Source organism: Petromyzon marinus, chromosome 38 (assembly GCF_048934315.1).
Source record: "Petromyzon marinus isolate PM22_M1 ecotype Great Lakes invasive population chromosome 38, UKy_Petmar_22M1.pri1.0, whole genome shotgun sequence".
NCBI lineage: Eukaryota > Metazoa > Chordata > Hyperoartia > Petromyzontiformes > Petromyzontidae > Petromyzon > Petromyzon marinus.
The window spans coordinates 6,693,880-6,707,518 of record NC_133704.1 but is presented as its reverse complement, the minus strand read 5'-3'; the positions used below and the strand labels follow the sequence as shown (position 1 = coordinate 6,707,518).

General features: G+C 49.5%; 1 protein-coding gene across 3 annotated transcripts in view; it reads right to left on the bottom strand.

Annotated features, from left to right (window-relative positions):
• Positions 1 to 13,639, bottom strand: part of LOC116950195 (breakpoint cluster region protein) — a 131,625-nt gene that overhangs the window by 11,943 nt on the left and 106,043 nt on the right. For all 3 annotated transcript variants that reach the window (XM_032967788.2, XM_032967790.2, XM_032967791.2), the window contains 5 exons: positions 10,745 to 10,854; positions 5,228 to 5,367; positions 4,440 to 4,574; positions 3,819 to 3,924; positions 457 to 610 (listed from right to left, as the gene is read on the bottom strand). In XM_032967788.2, coding sequence (XP_032823679.2) covers positions 457 to 610; positions 3,819 to 3,924; positions 4,440 to 4,574; positions 5,228 to 5,367; positions 10,745 to 10,854 — 645 coding nt within the window. The remainder of the gene's footprint in view (positions 1 to 456; positions 611 to 3,818; positions 3,925 to 4,439; positions 4,575 to 5,227; positions 5,368 to 10,744; positions 10,855 to 13,639) is intronic.

Below are 13,639 nucleotides of genomic sequence, written 5' to 3'. Positions count from 1 at the left end.
GGCCAACACCATTGAGTGTTTGGCATCATGTGGATGGAAATTGGAGGAAATTAAGGGTCATCCTGGGAAATCTGTCGGTCTTTCTGGGACATTGAAAGTCCTGATTTATCAGTTGTGTAACAATATACCACTCGAGACAACGCATCTAAATGTAGGTCTCCCCTCATCTGTTATTCTCAGATATTCTTCTTCCCATAATACGTCTCAGTTTTTGTTTGTACCTCAGGAGGTGGCAACCCTGACCCCCAACACATGTAACACCTGGCAAGCCTTGCAGTGGTTACCCCCCAAACATCTATCCAGGCTCAAACCTTGTCTGAAGAGATCGGGTACATTCCAGGCGAATCGGTCATCGGCCTTCATCGCGCGTTTATCTGTCAACGGCGTCCGCCGTCACATCACCGGTGCCAACCCCCCCCCCCTCCCACCCCTCTCGGGTTATGCGGGGAAACGAACCTGAGCCATGACCTCCAACGACCAGCTGTCCACGCTCACGATGGCCGCCGGGGAGCTCTTGGAGTCCTTCTCGGAGGGCCGCAGCAGGGTCGGGCCGAATACCGTGGCCAGGTTGTGCAGCGTCATCTTGTTCGCCGAGTCGTGCTCCGCGACCCTGCGTCGCGCACACCGGATCGACGTTAGCGTCGCAAGCGCCCGGCCCCTTGGCCGCCGCCGCCGCCGCCGCCGCTTCTACTGCTTCCCCGACGATGAGTGGGCCCGGCGTGCGTGCCCAACGAAGCGTGTCGGCACGCCAGTGACGTTCGTTGTTTTCCAACCCAGTTGTCAAGTCGAGCCATCTCTCGCTCTCCGATGTGTGTGTTCAGGTTGAATGCTCGGTTCCTTGAGAAGCTCCGAGCGCGTGCAGCGAAACGTCAGAACGAGGGTGCTGTGGCGCTTCACTAAGGGAGACCTGGGTGATGTGACACTTCACTAAAGGAGACCTGGGTATCGTGACACTTCACTAAAGGAGACCTGGGTTTTGTGACACTTCACTAAAGGAGACCTGGGAGATGTGGCACTTTCACTAAAGGAGACCTGGGTGATGTGACACTTCACTAAGGGAAACCTGGGTGATGTAACACTTCACTAAAGGAGACATGGGAGATGTGACACTTCACTAAAGGAGACCTGGGTGATGTGGAACTTCACTAAAGGAGACCTGGGTAATGTGGCACTTCACTAAAGGAGACCTGGGTGATGTGGAACAACACTAAAGGGAGACCTGGGTAATGTGACACTTCACTAAAGGAGACCTGGGTGATGTGGCACTTCACTAAAGGAGACCTGGGTTTGTGACACTTCACTAGAGACCTGGGTGATGTGACACTCACTAAGGGAACCTGGGTGATGTGGCACTTCACTAAGGGAGACCTGGGTAATGTGGCATTTCACTAAAGGGAGACCTGGGTGATGTGACATTTGTTGTCTCCTTGTTGTTGTGACACTTGTTGGGTGTTGTGACACTTCACTAAAGGAGACATGGGTGATGTGGCACTTCACTAAAAGAGATCTGGGTGTTGTGACACTTCACTAAAGGGAGACCTGGGTCATGTGACACTTCACTAAAGGAGATCTGGGTATGTGACACTTCACTAAAGGAGACCTGGGTGTTGTGACACTTCACTAAAGGGAGACCTGGGTCATGTGACACTTCACTAAAGGAGATCTGGGTGATGTGACACTTCACTAAAGGAGACCAGGGTGTTGTGACACTTCACTAAAGGAGACCTGGGTGTTGTGACACTTCACTAAAGGAGACATGGGTGATGTGACACTTCACTAAAGGGAGACCTGGGTATTGTGACACTTCACTAAAGGAGATCTGGGTGATGTGACACTTCACTAAAGGGGACCTGGGTGTTGTGCCACTTCACTAAAGGAGACCTGGGTAATGTGACACTTCACTAAAGGAGATCTGGGTGATGTGACACTTCACTAAAGAAGACCTGGGTGATGTGATATTTCACCAAAGGAGACCTGGGTGATGTGACACTTCACTAAAGGAGACATGGGTGATGTGACACTTCACTAAAGGGAGACCTGGGTAATGTGACACTTCACTAAAGGAGATCTGGGTGATGTGACACTTCACTAAAGGGGACCTGGGTGTTGTGCCACTTCACTAAAGGAGACCTGGGTCATGTGACACTTCACTAAAGGAGTTCTGGGTGATGTGACACTTCACGAAGGGAGACCTGGGTGATGTGGCACTTCACTAAGGGAGACCTGGGTGTTGTGACACTTGACTAAAAGGAGACCTGGGTGATGTGCACTTCACTAAAGGAGACATGGGTGATGTGCACTTCACTAAAAGAGACATGGGTGATGTGGCACTTCACTAAAAGAGATGGGTGATGTGACACTTCACTAAAGGAGACCAGGGTGTTGTGACACTTCACTAAAGGAGACCTGGGTGTTGTGACACTTGACTAAAAGGAGACCTGGGTGATGTGCACTTCACTAAAGGAGACATGGGTGATGTGCACTTCACTAAAAGAGACATGGGTGATGTGGCACTTCACTAAAAGAGATGGGTGATGTGACACTTCACTAAAGGAGACCAGGGTGTTGTGACACTTCACTAAAGGAGACCTGGGTGTTGTGACACTTCACTAAAGGAGACATGGGTGATGTGACACTTCACTAAAGGGAGACCTGGGTCATGTGACACTTCACTAAAGGAGACCTGGGTGATGTGGCACTTCACTAAGGGAGACCTGGGTGATGTGACACTTGACTAAAAGGAGACCTGGGTGATGTGCACTTCACTAAAGGAGACATGGGTGATGTGGCACTTCACTAAAAGAGATGGGTGATGTGACACTTCACTAAAGGAGACCAGGGTGTTGTGACACTTCACTAAAGGAGACCTGGGTGTTGTGACACTTCACTAAAGGAGACCTGGGTGATGTGACACTTCACGAAAGGAGACCTGGGTTTTGTGACACTTCACTAAGGGAGACATGGGTGATGTGACACTTCACTAAAGGAGACCTGGATGATGTGGCACTTCACTAAGGGAGACCTGGGTGATGTGACACTTGACTAAAAGGAGACCTGGCTGATGTGCACTTCACTAAAGGAGACCTGGGTTTTGTGACACTTCACTAAGGGAGACATGGGTGATGTGACACTTCACTAAAGGAGACCTGGGTGATGTGGCACTTCACTAAGGGAGACCTGGGTGATGTGACACTTGACTAAAAGGAGACCTGGGTGATGTGCACTTCACTAAAGGAGACATGGGTGTTGTGCACTTCACTAAAGGAGACATGGGTGATGTGACACTTCACTAAAGGAGACCTGGGAGAAGTGGCACTTCACTAAGGGAGACCTGGGTAATGTGACACTTGACTAAAAGGAGACCTGGGTGATGTGCACTTCACTAAAGGAGACCTGGGTGATGTGACACTTCACTAAGGGAGACCTAGGTGATGTGACACTTCACTAAAGGAGACATGGGTGATGTGACACTTCACTAAAGGAGACCTGGGTTTTGTGACACTTCACTAAAGGAGACCTGGGTTATGCGACACTTCACTAAAGGAGACCTGGGTGATGTGACACTTCACTAAAGGAGACCTGAGTATTGTGATACTTCACTAAAGGAGATCTGGGTGATTTGACACTTCACTAAAGGAGACCTGGCTGATGTGACACTTCACTAAAGGAGACCTGGGTGATGTGACACTTCACTAAAGGAGATCTGGGTGATTTGACACTTCACTAAAGGAGACCTGGGTGATGTGACACTTCACTAAAGGAGACATGGGTGATGTGACACTTCACTAAAGGGAGACCTGGGTGTTGTGGTGCCTCACCTGCGCAGGTGGCCCAGCAAGAACATGAAGGTGGTGTAGTTCGGCTCAGGCAGTGACTGCATCACGTTGATCATGCAGTTCTCCTTGGCCACGGGGTCCGAGAGCGCTGCCACGTGATACAAAGACAAAGGCCCCCCATGTAGCCTTTACCGGACTGTTGGCACAATTGCTGGATGGGTGGCCAACACCACTCCCCCAGTGCAGATTTTTATACGCTGCATCAGGTACTCGTTTAAAGCCGAGTTAACCCGGGGGAGGCCCAGGACCACTTTAGATATGTGTCACCGTTGTTGGCTGTAAGCGAGAATTTAACTCCGGGTTCGTCGCAAAGCGCGTTAACCGTGACACTACGATCACTCCCCACCAAGTGACACACACACACACACAGAGCAGTTCAGCCCAGTGGCACGTGCATACGTCCAAAAAGTACTCCGGGCAAGACTTCGGGTCGTTGAGTAATCAATCGGCACTCGAATTTTGACACTCGGTGAGCAAAGGGTGGTAGAATGCAACGTTGCCTTCGAGCCCAGAGTCATTTTGATGGATTGCTGCACCACTACGCCTGCTAGCGGAGGGTGGCGGCGCGGGGGTAGGGGGGCGGCCTGCATCTCCGTAACTTACCAATGGCCTCCACGAAGCTGCGGTACTTCTCGTCGGTGAGCAGCGGCTCGGGCAGCTCCCGGAAGTACAGCTTGAGCACGCCCGCGATGGCGTTCACGTCCATTTCGCTCAGCATCACCAGCACGTCCTTGTGGTCTGCAGTCGGGGCAGAGGTGACGTGCATGAAACCACGGCTAGTCAGAGTATTGGTGGTAGTAATAAAAACCTGTCCATCGTTTTGACTGACAAATAGGGAGAACAGATCGAATCCGGCGACCTGTGGATTGCTCACCATTACACTGTAACTCTGTGAAAAAGAGCTTTATAGCTCATCGGATTCCTCCAGTATAAATAAAGATTCTGATACACTGCGCCAGCCTCCCAACTTTCCTAATATTATTTATTCGTGCAATACTAATGCATTACGAAACAAGTTCAACATCCATACATCACAAATTACTCTGAATGGCTACTATAAGAAGAACGGAGTCCTGTAAACAACTGGCGGATCACCAGCATTGGTTTAAGCAAGCCTAACCCAGTTGACAGGTGACCGAATGTCTAAACCGGCCCAGAGATTGCTTGAATTAAACCAACGCTGCTGAAAAATGTAACTCTCAGAAGGCCGGTTGACGCCATGTGTAAAAATATATGTTAGAATTTTTGTATGTGGAAGAAAATATATGGGTAGCAGGCGTATTGCATGCTTACGGTTCGTTAGAGACTAGGAGACGCATGGACTCGAAGCTGTGGAGGGTGGCGGTGTCGTACGTGCGTGCATGTGTGTATGCGTGCATCCCGACGCTTACTGTTGTCGAACGCCGCCTTGAGCGTCTGGATGTCGGTGGCGACGCCGGAGATGCGGTAAATGCCGACCTCGTCGATGGCTCTCCTCTCGATCTCTTCCACGCACTGCCGCACCACGTACGGCACCTTGGAGCGCTCCCGCCTGCCGTCGATAAACACGTGCGCATGTCTATGCTCGCTCTGTGTGTGCGTGCGTGCGTGTGTGCGACACACAGTCACACGGCTAGGGTTGCCACCTCTGAAGAACAACCAAATCAGGACGTGTTACTGGAAGAGGAATATCTGACAAAGCCGGAAGAGGGGAGAACTACTCGTGAATGCATTGCATTGAGTGGTGTAACATTATTTATCTTGTTGTTATTATTATGCGAGTGACAAAAGTTGAGACTTTTAACGTCTCGGAAAGACGTGTGTATTTCCCAGGACGTCTTCCTCAAAAATAGGACGATGCTGGGAAAACCAGGACAGGGAACAGGGCTGGCTACGCATGCAGAGGCCAACATGTGTGCTTCCTACAACGCAGCCGAGACGCTGGAAGGAACTAGGCGTTCAGCGCTGCACATTAGACGCACTGCACGTAGCGTAACTCCGCAAACAAAAATTTAGTCCATCAGCCAAATTGACTTTCCAGACCATTATCGTTGTGCATGATTTGATTAAGCAAACTGGCACGATTTTGGCCTTTATTGGTCTCATCAGCAGAATACATTTCTATCTTGCCTTCCTAATGCTTTGGTGTATAATTGAGCTAACAGGTGGTGGGATCGTAGTGTAATTATAATCAATCATCATCAATGATCAATCCACTGCTGGATGAAGGCCTCATCTTTGAGCCGCTGCCCTCTCTCACAACCCTGCGATGCAACAGTCCGCCTAGCACTTGCAAAACAAGCAGATTTCACCATTCCATCTCTCCGCGGTGGACGTGACCCAGGGGACGTGTTCCGTCCTTTGGCGGCCACGCCCTCATTATGTAACATCAGAGGGTTCCTATAAAAAGCCCCGTGCTACAAAAAACACACACAACGCGCGCGAGTTCGCTTCCCAAGAACGCACCACGTGACTGCATTTAGGGACAGCGGCCGTACGTAAGCCGGCAAAAGCCTGCGACATTTTCCGAGATGCAAAGAGGCTTAACTTAAACTCAAACATCGCGATTGAAATGTGCGCCTCGGACACGCTCGGCCCAGACTATTAGCGAGTCTTAGCAGCGGCGTGGATGTGTGATGACGTAACAAACGTGCGTCTATGTCACACGCCACTGCTGATCACAAAGCGGCCGAGGCCCCGGGGCTCGTTGGCACCGGCTGCCCCGCCGCTGTGCACGTGGCTCGCTGTAGCTGGGCGCTGGGCAGCGGCACTTTGCTCGTGGCTGTGCCGTGTTTTTCGGGTTGCGCCGCGCATTGTCCGACAGTTTCGCTCGAATTCCCGAAGAAGCTCGCGGAGCGCGGATCGAAGCGTCGCGACGCCGAACCACACCGGCGGTCGTGGGGGCGGCACGACCCCGATAACCACATCAGAGCGCTGCACAGCACGACCGCGAAAACCTATGCGGTCGGGACTCTCCTTTCCTGTCTCCCATTGCTTGCCTGGCCCGACTTCCTACCCAGCCATCTACTCCCCACGTAGTTTATCACTTTTTTTTTTTGTAAAGCATCTTGGGATGCGGTTGCATTCAGCCGCTACGCAAACTGAAATTGTCCTTGCTGCAGCTGAGCCACCTAAAAGGCCCCGCCGCACGAGACAACCGGAGGCCTCCCGCTGCTACTGTCGCCGACCCTCGCTGCATCGGCTTCCAGTGTCACGTTTCCCTTTGGATGAGAACCAAGTCTGGTTTTGAAAATGGGGAAAGGGGGGGAGGGAAAAAAAAGGAATCGGCATAAAGGGCACCATTTGCTGCTGGTAGCGTGTAATCGATTTTGCAGACGGTGGAACGCCTGTCACTTTGGCTTTCCCTCTAAGCCACCCGCCTGCCCTGCACATGTGTGTGTGTGTGCGACTCTGGCTTATAATCTCAGCGCCAACCGATGTCCTGTGGCGGTGCCACATGGAATTAAGGTGGCAGAAAGCTCCCCCATGCTCACTCAAAGGCAGGAGAGAACATACACGAGGAGCTTCTAAGACGTGATGTTTTTACACCACCGCCACGTATGTTCCACACCGCCAATGTGGGCAGGAGTGGCGGCTTTGCGGTTGGCGCGCACGGTCCTATGAACCTGGCCATCCGAGTTCGATTCCCGAGCGTGGGCAACCTCAATTGCGATCACGATGTCGGTCTTCGTTTGCGGGTTGTTCAATCCAACACACACATCGAGAGAGCCATCAGAAGCTTCACCTCGGTTGACTCAGCATTAAATGCGTACCTGGTGCAGTGTGTAAAAATCAACACACTGGGGAGACAAAGGCTACCAGATGCGGTGCTGAGTCCAGACAGCACCCCCTCGTGCGCTGTGCCAGCATGAATAGGTGCTCACTAACGGCACTTGCCTCTCAAGTCTGTCAAAGGCCACACGGGGGATCGCTGTCTTTGTCTTTTGGGGTCCTGATCGAACGGTCAGAGGTAAATATTTTCACCGCTGTTATGATGGGGTTTTTTTACGGATTATATCACAGCCAGAAAAAAATAGTTAATTTACCGTTCACTCCCAGCTGTGCCTCGAGAGGCTTGTAGCGCTTGCAGCAAAATAAACATTTTAAACCATCCATTCACGACCAAAAAAAAAGACTTGCACTGTTAATTTCTGGCATTTTTGTGTCCCGCACAAACAAATGCCTTTTAAGTTCACAAACTCATTCTGCGTTGTTGCTGAGCATTATGGGTGAAAACATATAAATAAAATAAATATTTAGCCAATCGGCCTCTTGGCTATACTAATAGGGCTATCCACATATACAAACACAGAGACAATTTCAACCGAGAAGATGGATTCTGGCTTAGCAATCATTGGAAGGATTTGATAAACTATTTCGGGTCTAAATTGATTGATCACGCTTATGGTGGCTTTCAGACCGCATCCATTATTTTCGTCTCCCCCCTCCTCTTTTCCGAACATAAGATGGACTCGTCCATCTGAACAAACTGTCAAATCGCTATCCTTGGTGCTAACGTAAAAAAAACGCCACTTTTTTCAAATCTTCTTTCTGTGGTTTTCACACCTGATGATGATTGCTTGTGTTGCAGTCGAAACGTCGTGAGAATTTTATTGTTTTATATTTTTATTATTTTATTGTTTCCCTTCTACGTGACTTTACCGAAAGAACCAAGAATATAATAAGGAAGTGTCGATGCACGCCCATGGGTCTCTCTATGGATCTCTAGGGGTGTCTCTATAGATCTCTATGCGTGTCTATGGGTCTCTGTACAAGCCTACGAATATCCACCCGAGTCTACATCTCAAACCACGGACTACAGGGTAACACCACAGCCTGCTTCGGTCGCTCGCCAGGAAGAATTTCGGATATCCACAATGTGGTTCCTCCTGAAGCCGTCCAGTGGCTCGCTCACGACCGACCCCGAGATGAACTTACAGAAGACGCTGCTGATCAGCTCCCCCCCGCCGCCACACTGAAGCCGAACTACTGCTCAGACATCACTGCCCACGAACAGCGTCGAAGGAGGCACGGGCGTGGGAGTGAGCTTCTTACGAAAACATGAGAACTATTTTGTTTTCATACATTTTTTCCCCCCCTCCTCCTTTCTGGAGTCGATGACGGCGATTGCGCTTCCAAGCAACCCTGCGGGTTTCAGGAAATTGCAGCCTCGGTTGGAGGAGTAAGAAAGCTCTCTGAAATCGTACCGCCGGATCACTCCTGCGCGTGCGGGCTGGGAATCTCGAAGGCGAGAGGCGGAGCGCGTCTGCTTGCGCGGTTTGTGCGTACGCACGTATGTACATATGCAGAACTTATTTCGCACCGTGCATAACCAACCGTGCTTATCGGAGTTTTCCCAACGCTGCTGTGGCTCGTTACGGAGTAACAAGTCACGACTCAGGGCCACGATTCAAGTGAAAGAATCAGTTCAGTTTTTTGCCTCTTTAATTCTTCATTTTGGGTTCGTTTGTATTGTTTTCCCTCTTCCCCCCCACCCACCGCCGTCTCATTTGAGCAATTCTGTTCGCACCATTAGCCTAAATGGTCGAATTATCATTTAATTTGCATATAATTTTCGGATATGAAAGTGTGATTATTCATAATTGATATCGCTTCATAGAATCTATTGTGCCACAGTAACCGGTGCAAGTTAAATCAAAGTGCCTCCCCCAACCGAGTAAGCAAGAAACGGAGTGGCGTATTTCCGCATTTCCACGGGTGGCTCACAGCGAGTGGAAATTCCACATTCTCATGGTAAGCGCCAGTCTGTCCATGCTAGAGGTGCACAGTTTCCGGCCTTAAACATAATAAAGCAAACAAATACGTAAAGACTGATGCGCGCGGTTAAATAAAAGTCGTTTATTTTCAACGAGCCCTAACCTGGCTTCAATTAAATGTCATCTATTTATCCATCTTACTTTTACCAAATGACCCGCAATGCGTCCAGCCTCATCAGATCTCGGAAGCCAAGCACGGTGTGCGAGCCTGGTCAGCGCTTGGATTGGCGACCACCATGCACATCAGGTTGCTATAGGCCACCGAGGGGCTGCGCGGTAAGCAGTGAAGCAACGTCCAATGTTTGCACCCTACACTCTTTGGTTCTGTCGGTAAAGTCACGTAGGTAGATTGCCCCACCTGATGACGGTCGCTTGCGTTGCGATCGAAACGTCGGGATCTATTATTTTTAATCTACCTACCACGTGACTTTACCGAAAGAACCAAAGAGTATGGATTCCTGCAGTCACGAAAGCTTCAAATCAAGATTGTTTGCACTCTACTGCTGTGGTTGCCGTATCATTGCTATGGCGTGGGGCGGCAACTACTGGATAACAGAGGCCCCCATCCAGCAGTAGATTGACACAAGGAGCGTACGTAGCCATGTACAAGATTTTCCTCGTAATGCCGAGCAAATTCAGAGGTGCCGTCGCTCCGATATATATGAATCTTCTTAAGCCTTTCCCGTTCCGATGACGTACATGTATCTCATGAGTTTTTCTTCCGGTTCCGTTCTGATGACGTATACATAAAAGACTTCATCGGAACCGGGGCTCCCACAAGGCCATGCGGAAGGGTGTGCGGCACAGTTTGGCGCCGGCTATTGTAGAGTGCAGTCGTGCGCTACAGTTCTTTGCGGTGAGTGCAATGTCTTTAAAAATAAACGGCGCTACGCCTCTCTAAATACAATTAAAGCTGAACCGTTTGTGCATTCTAAGATTCAGCCGTAAATGGGACAACCCACCTTGCAAACTTGCAGATGTCTCGGAACAGTAAATGGTTAAGAACACCCCGTTATTTCCATGAAGGCCCAGTTGAGGCCCGGACCCCGCTGATGCGCATTGCGAGAGCCACGCTTGGGCAAGTACAGCATTTGGGGGATGCCGTTGGCATGAATGAAGCAATATAAAAGTATTATTATTGAGGGCACTCACTTGGTGACGATGCTGATTTTAACCCCGAAGACGCCGGTCTGTTTGCGAGAGGGCATCCTTTTCAGACTGTACTCCCGGCTCGTGAACTTCATTGACAGCTTCACCTCGATCTGTGGAAAGCAAAACAACAATCACAATCATTATCATAATCATCGTTGGTCATGGTCATTCCACTGCTGGATGGAAGGCTTCCCCATGCGACCGTCACCTTTCGCGATCCCGAAAAGAATTATAACGATCGTTGGGAATATTGACGGGTTTTTTGCGTTTCGACGGGCCAGAGGGCGGAGGTCAAGAAGTGATAGTATAGAGGTTAAATGTAGGCATGGGAGTCAGGTAAGACTAATTTAAGTTGGAGCCTATCTGTTTTTTTTTTCATTTTGGAAGCTTGTGTGTCTTTAACGCTAACACGGTTGGGAAGTTCGATTAAGCACCTGGTGCCGTGGTCCACGAGTTTTGCTTTTGCATCGATCCCCAATGCCACAGCTCATTCTGAGTTCTAGGTGAGTAGTTCTGGTCAAAAAGGGAGCTCGGAGGCCGCGGGGGGGGGGTTGTTTTCTTTCATGCCAGTTGTGCTACCGCTGTCATGTTACGAGGCTTCACATTCCAATTCGTAAATCTTTACAGAGCGGTGCAGCCCTATGTTTTAGAGAACGGGCCCACGGAAGTATACTTCACAAAACTACTTCGCGAAACCATTCCAGCGGCATTTAAATCCACACATTGGTCAAATCTATCTCTTTTCTTCTCAGAGCTGCAATTCAGCCAAATCGAGTGAAAACCCCAATATAATTCGATGGCTTTTTCACAGCCATTGCTGACCAGGCTGAGTCTACCAGCTCAGGTTCCCATGTATAACCTTTGAGAACCTGGATTAATCACGGGTGACTGAAACCTGGGTTTGAACCCAGGTTGTCAGCGACACCGGCTCGGCACTCTGACCCCTGAGCGACCTGGCCACCTCAAGCAATCACGGGGCGGGGGGGGGGGCATCTGGGAAAACCGGGCTCTTCGGGGTCAACCAGGTGCTAGCATGGGGCCTTTGCTAAAAAAAATCGTGAGATATGTTTAAGTCTGTCTTGAAATCTCTCCTCTTTAGACTGCCCATTTATCCTGCAGGCTCTGTTTATTTCCTGCTTTCCATACATGGCACGCTGGCGATGGGAACGAGGCAATACTGACGACACTGCAAGCCAGGTGGTTCATGCTCGATATGTACCATGGTGTCGGGAGTTCAACGCGAGGCACACGTGTATTTATACAACGCGAGGGTATGTCGTGGCACCACAGTGTCGAGATGTTAACTCCCTCGCCTTGCATACAGGAGGGTCGTGGGTTCGATCCCGTATATTTGGAGTTTGCATGTTCTCCCTGTGTTCGCATGAATTTTTCTCCGGGTTCTCCGGTTTTTCCCTCCACGTTTAGAAACATGCGTTTAGAGTATTTGGCTGCTATAAATTTACACACATTCTTGGTTCTTTCGGTAAAGTCACGTTGAAGGGAAACAATAAAATAATAAAATATAGAAGTTTTATATATTTTATTATTTTATTGTTTCCCTTCAACGTGACTACGTATGGTGCAAAGTAAACTATTTTAAAAGTCACGTTGAAGGGAAACATTGTTTCAACGTGACTTTACCGAAAGAACCAAGAATATGAATCACTGCAGTCACGAAAGCTTTAAATCAAAATTTTAATTTACACACGTTAAGCCACTCCGTTGCGCTATCATTTGTGGCCAGGTTGCTTCTGAAAAAAATACTTTATAGCTCAGTGGGCCTGAAATGGTAAAATAAAAAGTTTTAAAAGTTTACTTTGCACCGTACGTAGCCAACCGTGCTAATAGGAGGTATGGGGGAAGAACAACAAACTAAATACAAAAAGCAGTTCTAAGGAAATTAGTTTTTCAATCTAGATGATTTAAAAATGCATAGCTGCAGTGGCTTCCTAATATGGGACGGAAGAGCATTCCAGACGGCCACAGAAGCGCATCTGACAGCGCGCGATGTGGTGACCGTCTTTGTTCGACGGTAAGCCAAAAACCGATACTGCGAGGATTATTGGAGAATGACAACAACCAAACGTCAGCAAACAAGCACCGCAACAAAGTGGAACCAAAACTGAATGGGAAAAAAAACCCTGTAAACAAAAAAAAAAGCAAAAAAAATAAGCAGGCCAAAGAGGCATTGGAAAGTGTTACATTCGTAAAATTCGGAATGCAGTATGAGCAAAAAGCCCAAAGGGAGGCATTGACTGCAAATTAACTTTGCGTTTGAAATAACACGAATGATATATCAGACCATTGTTCATCTCCTTGCATGAAAATGAAAGATATGTTATACTGGTAGGAAACGTAGTGGACTGGAAGCCCAACCGGGATTAATTCACAGGAGGCAGGGGATTAATTGTGTATGTCTGTGGATGTCTGTCCACGTGGGAGGGATGGGGCTGGGTGGAGAGGGAAGGGTAGGGAGGGGCTGGGTGGGGAGGGGTTAGGTGGGGAGGGGCTGGGTGGGGAGGGGCTGGGTGGGGAGGGTGGGGCTGGGTGGGGGGTGGGGCTGGGTGGGGTGGGGCTGGGTGGGGTGGGGAGGGGCTGGTCACCCCGTGGTGCCCTTATAAAACTCAACGTTTAACCTACTCACGCCTGCTTGTGCCTGCCCTCACAGTCAGGCATATTTGCAGAATACACCACGTGGTGCCGCCGTTTACCCTGGCCATCGACCGAGCAACCCAACGTTCCTACCAGCTCCCTCCGCAGGAGAATGTGTTCTATGAGCCCTATGGGCTTTCCAAACAAATATTTTCCAGCAACATTTATTCAAGCGAACAAACTCTGGACAAGCTTTCACCTTTTGTGGGTCACCATCCAGGTCAGGATTGTCAAACAAATGTC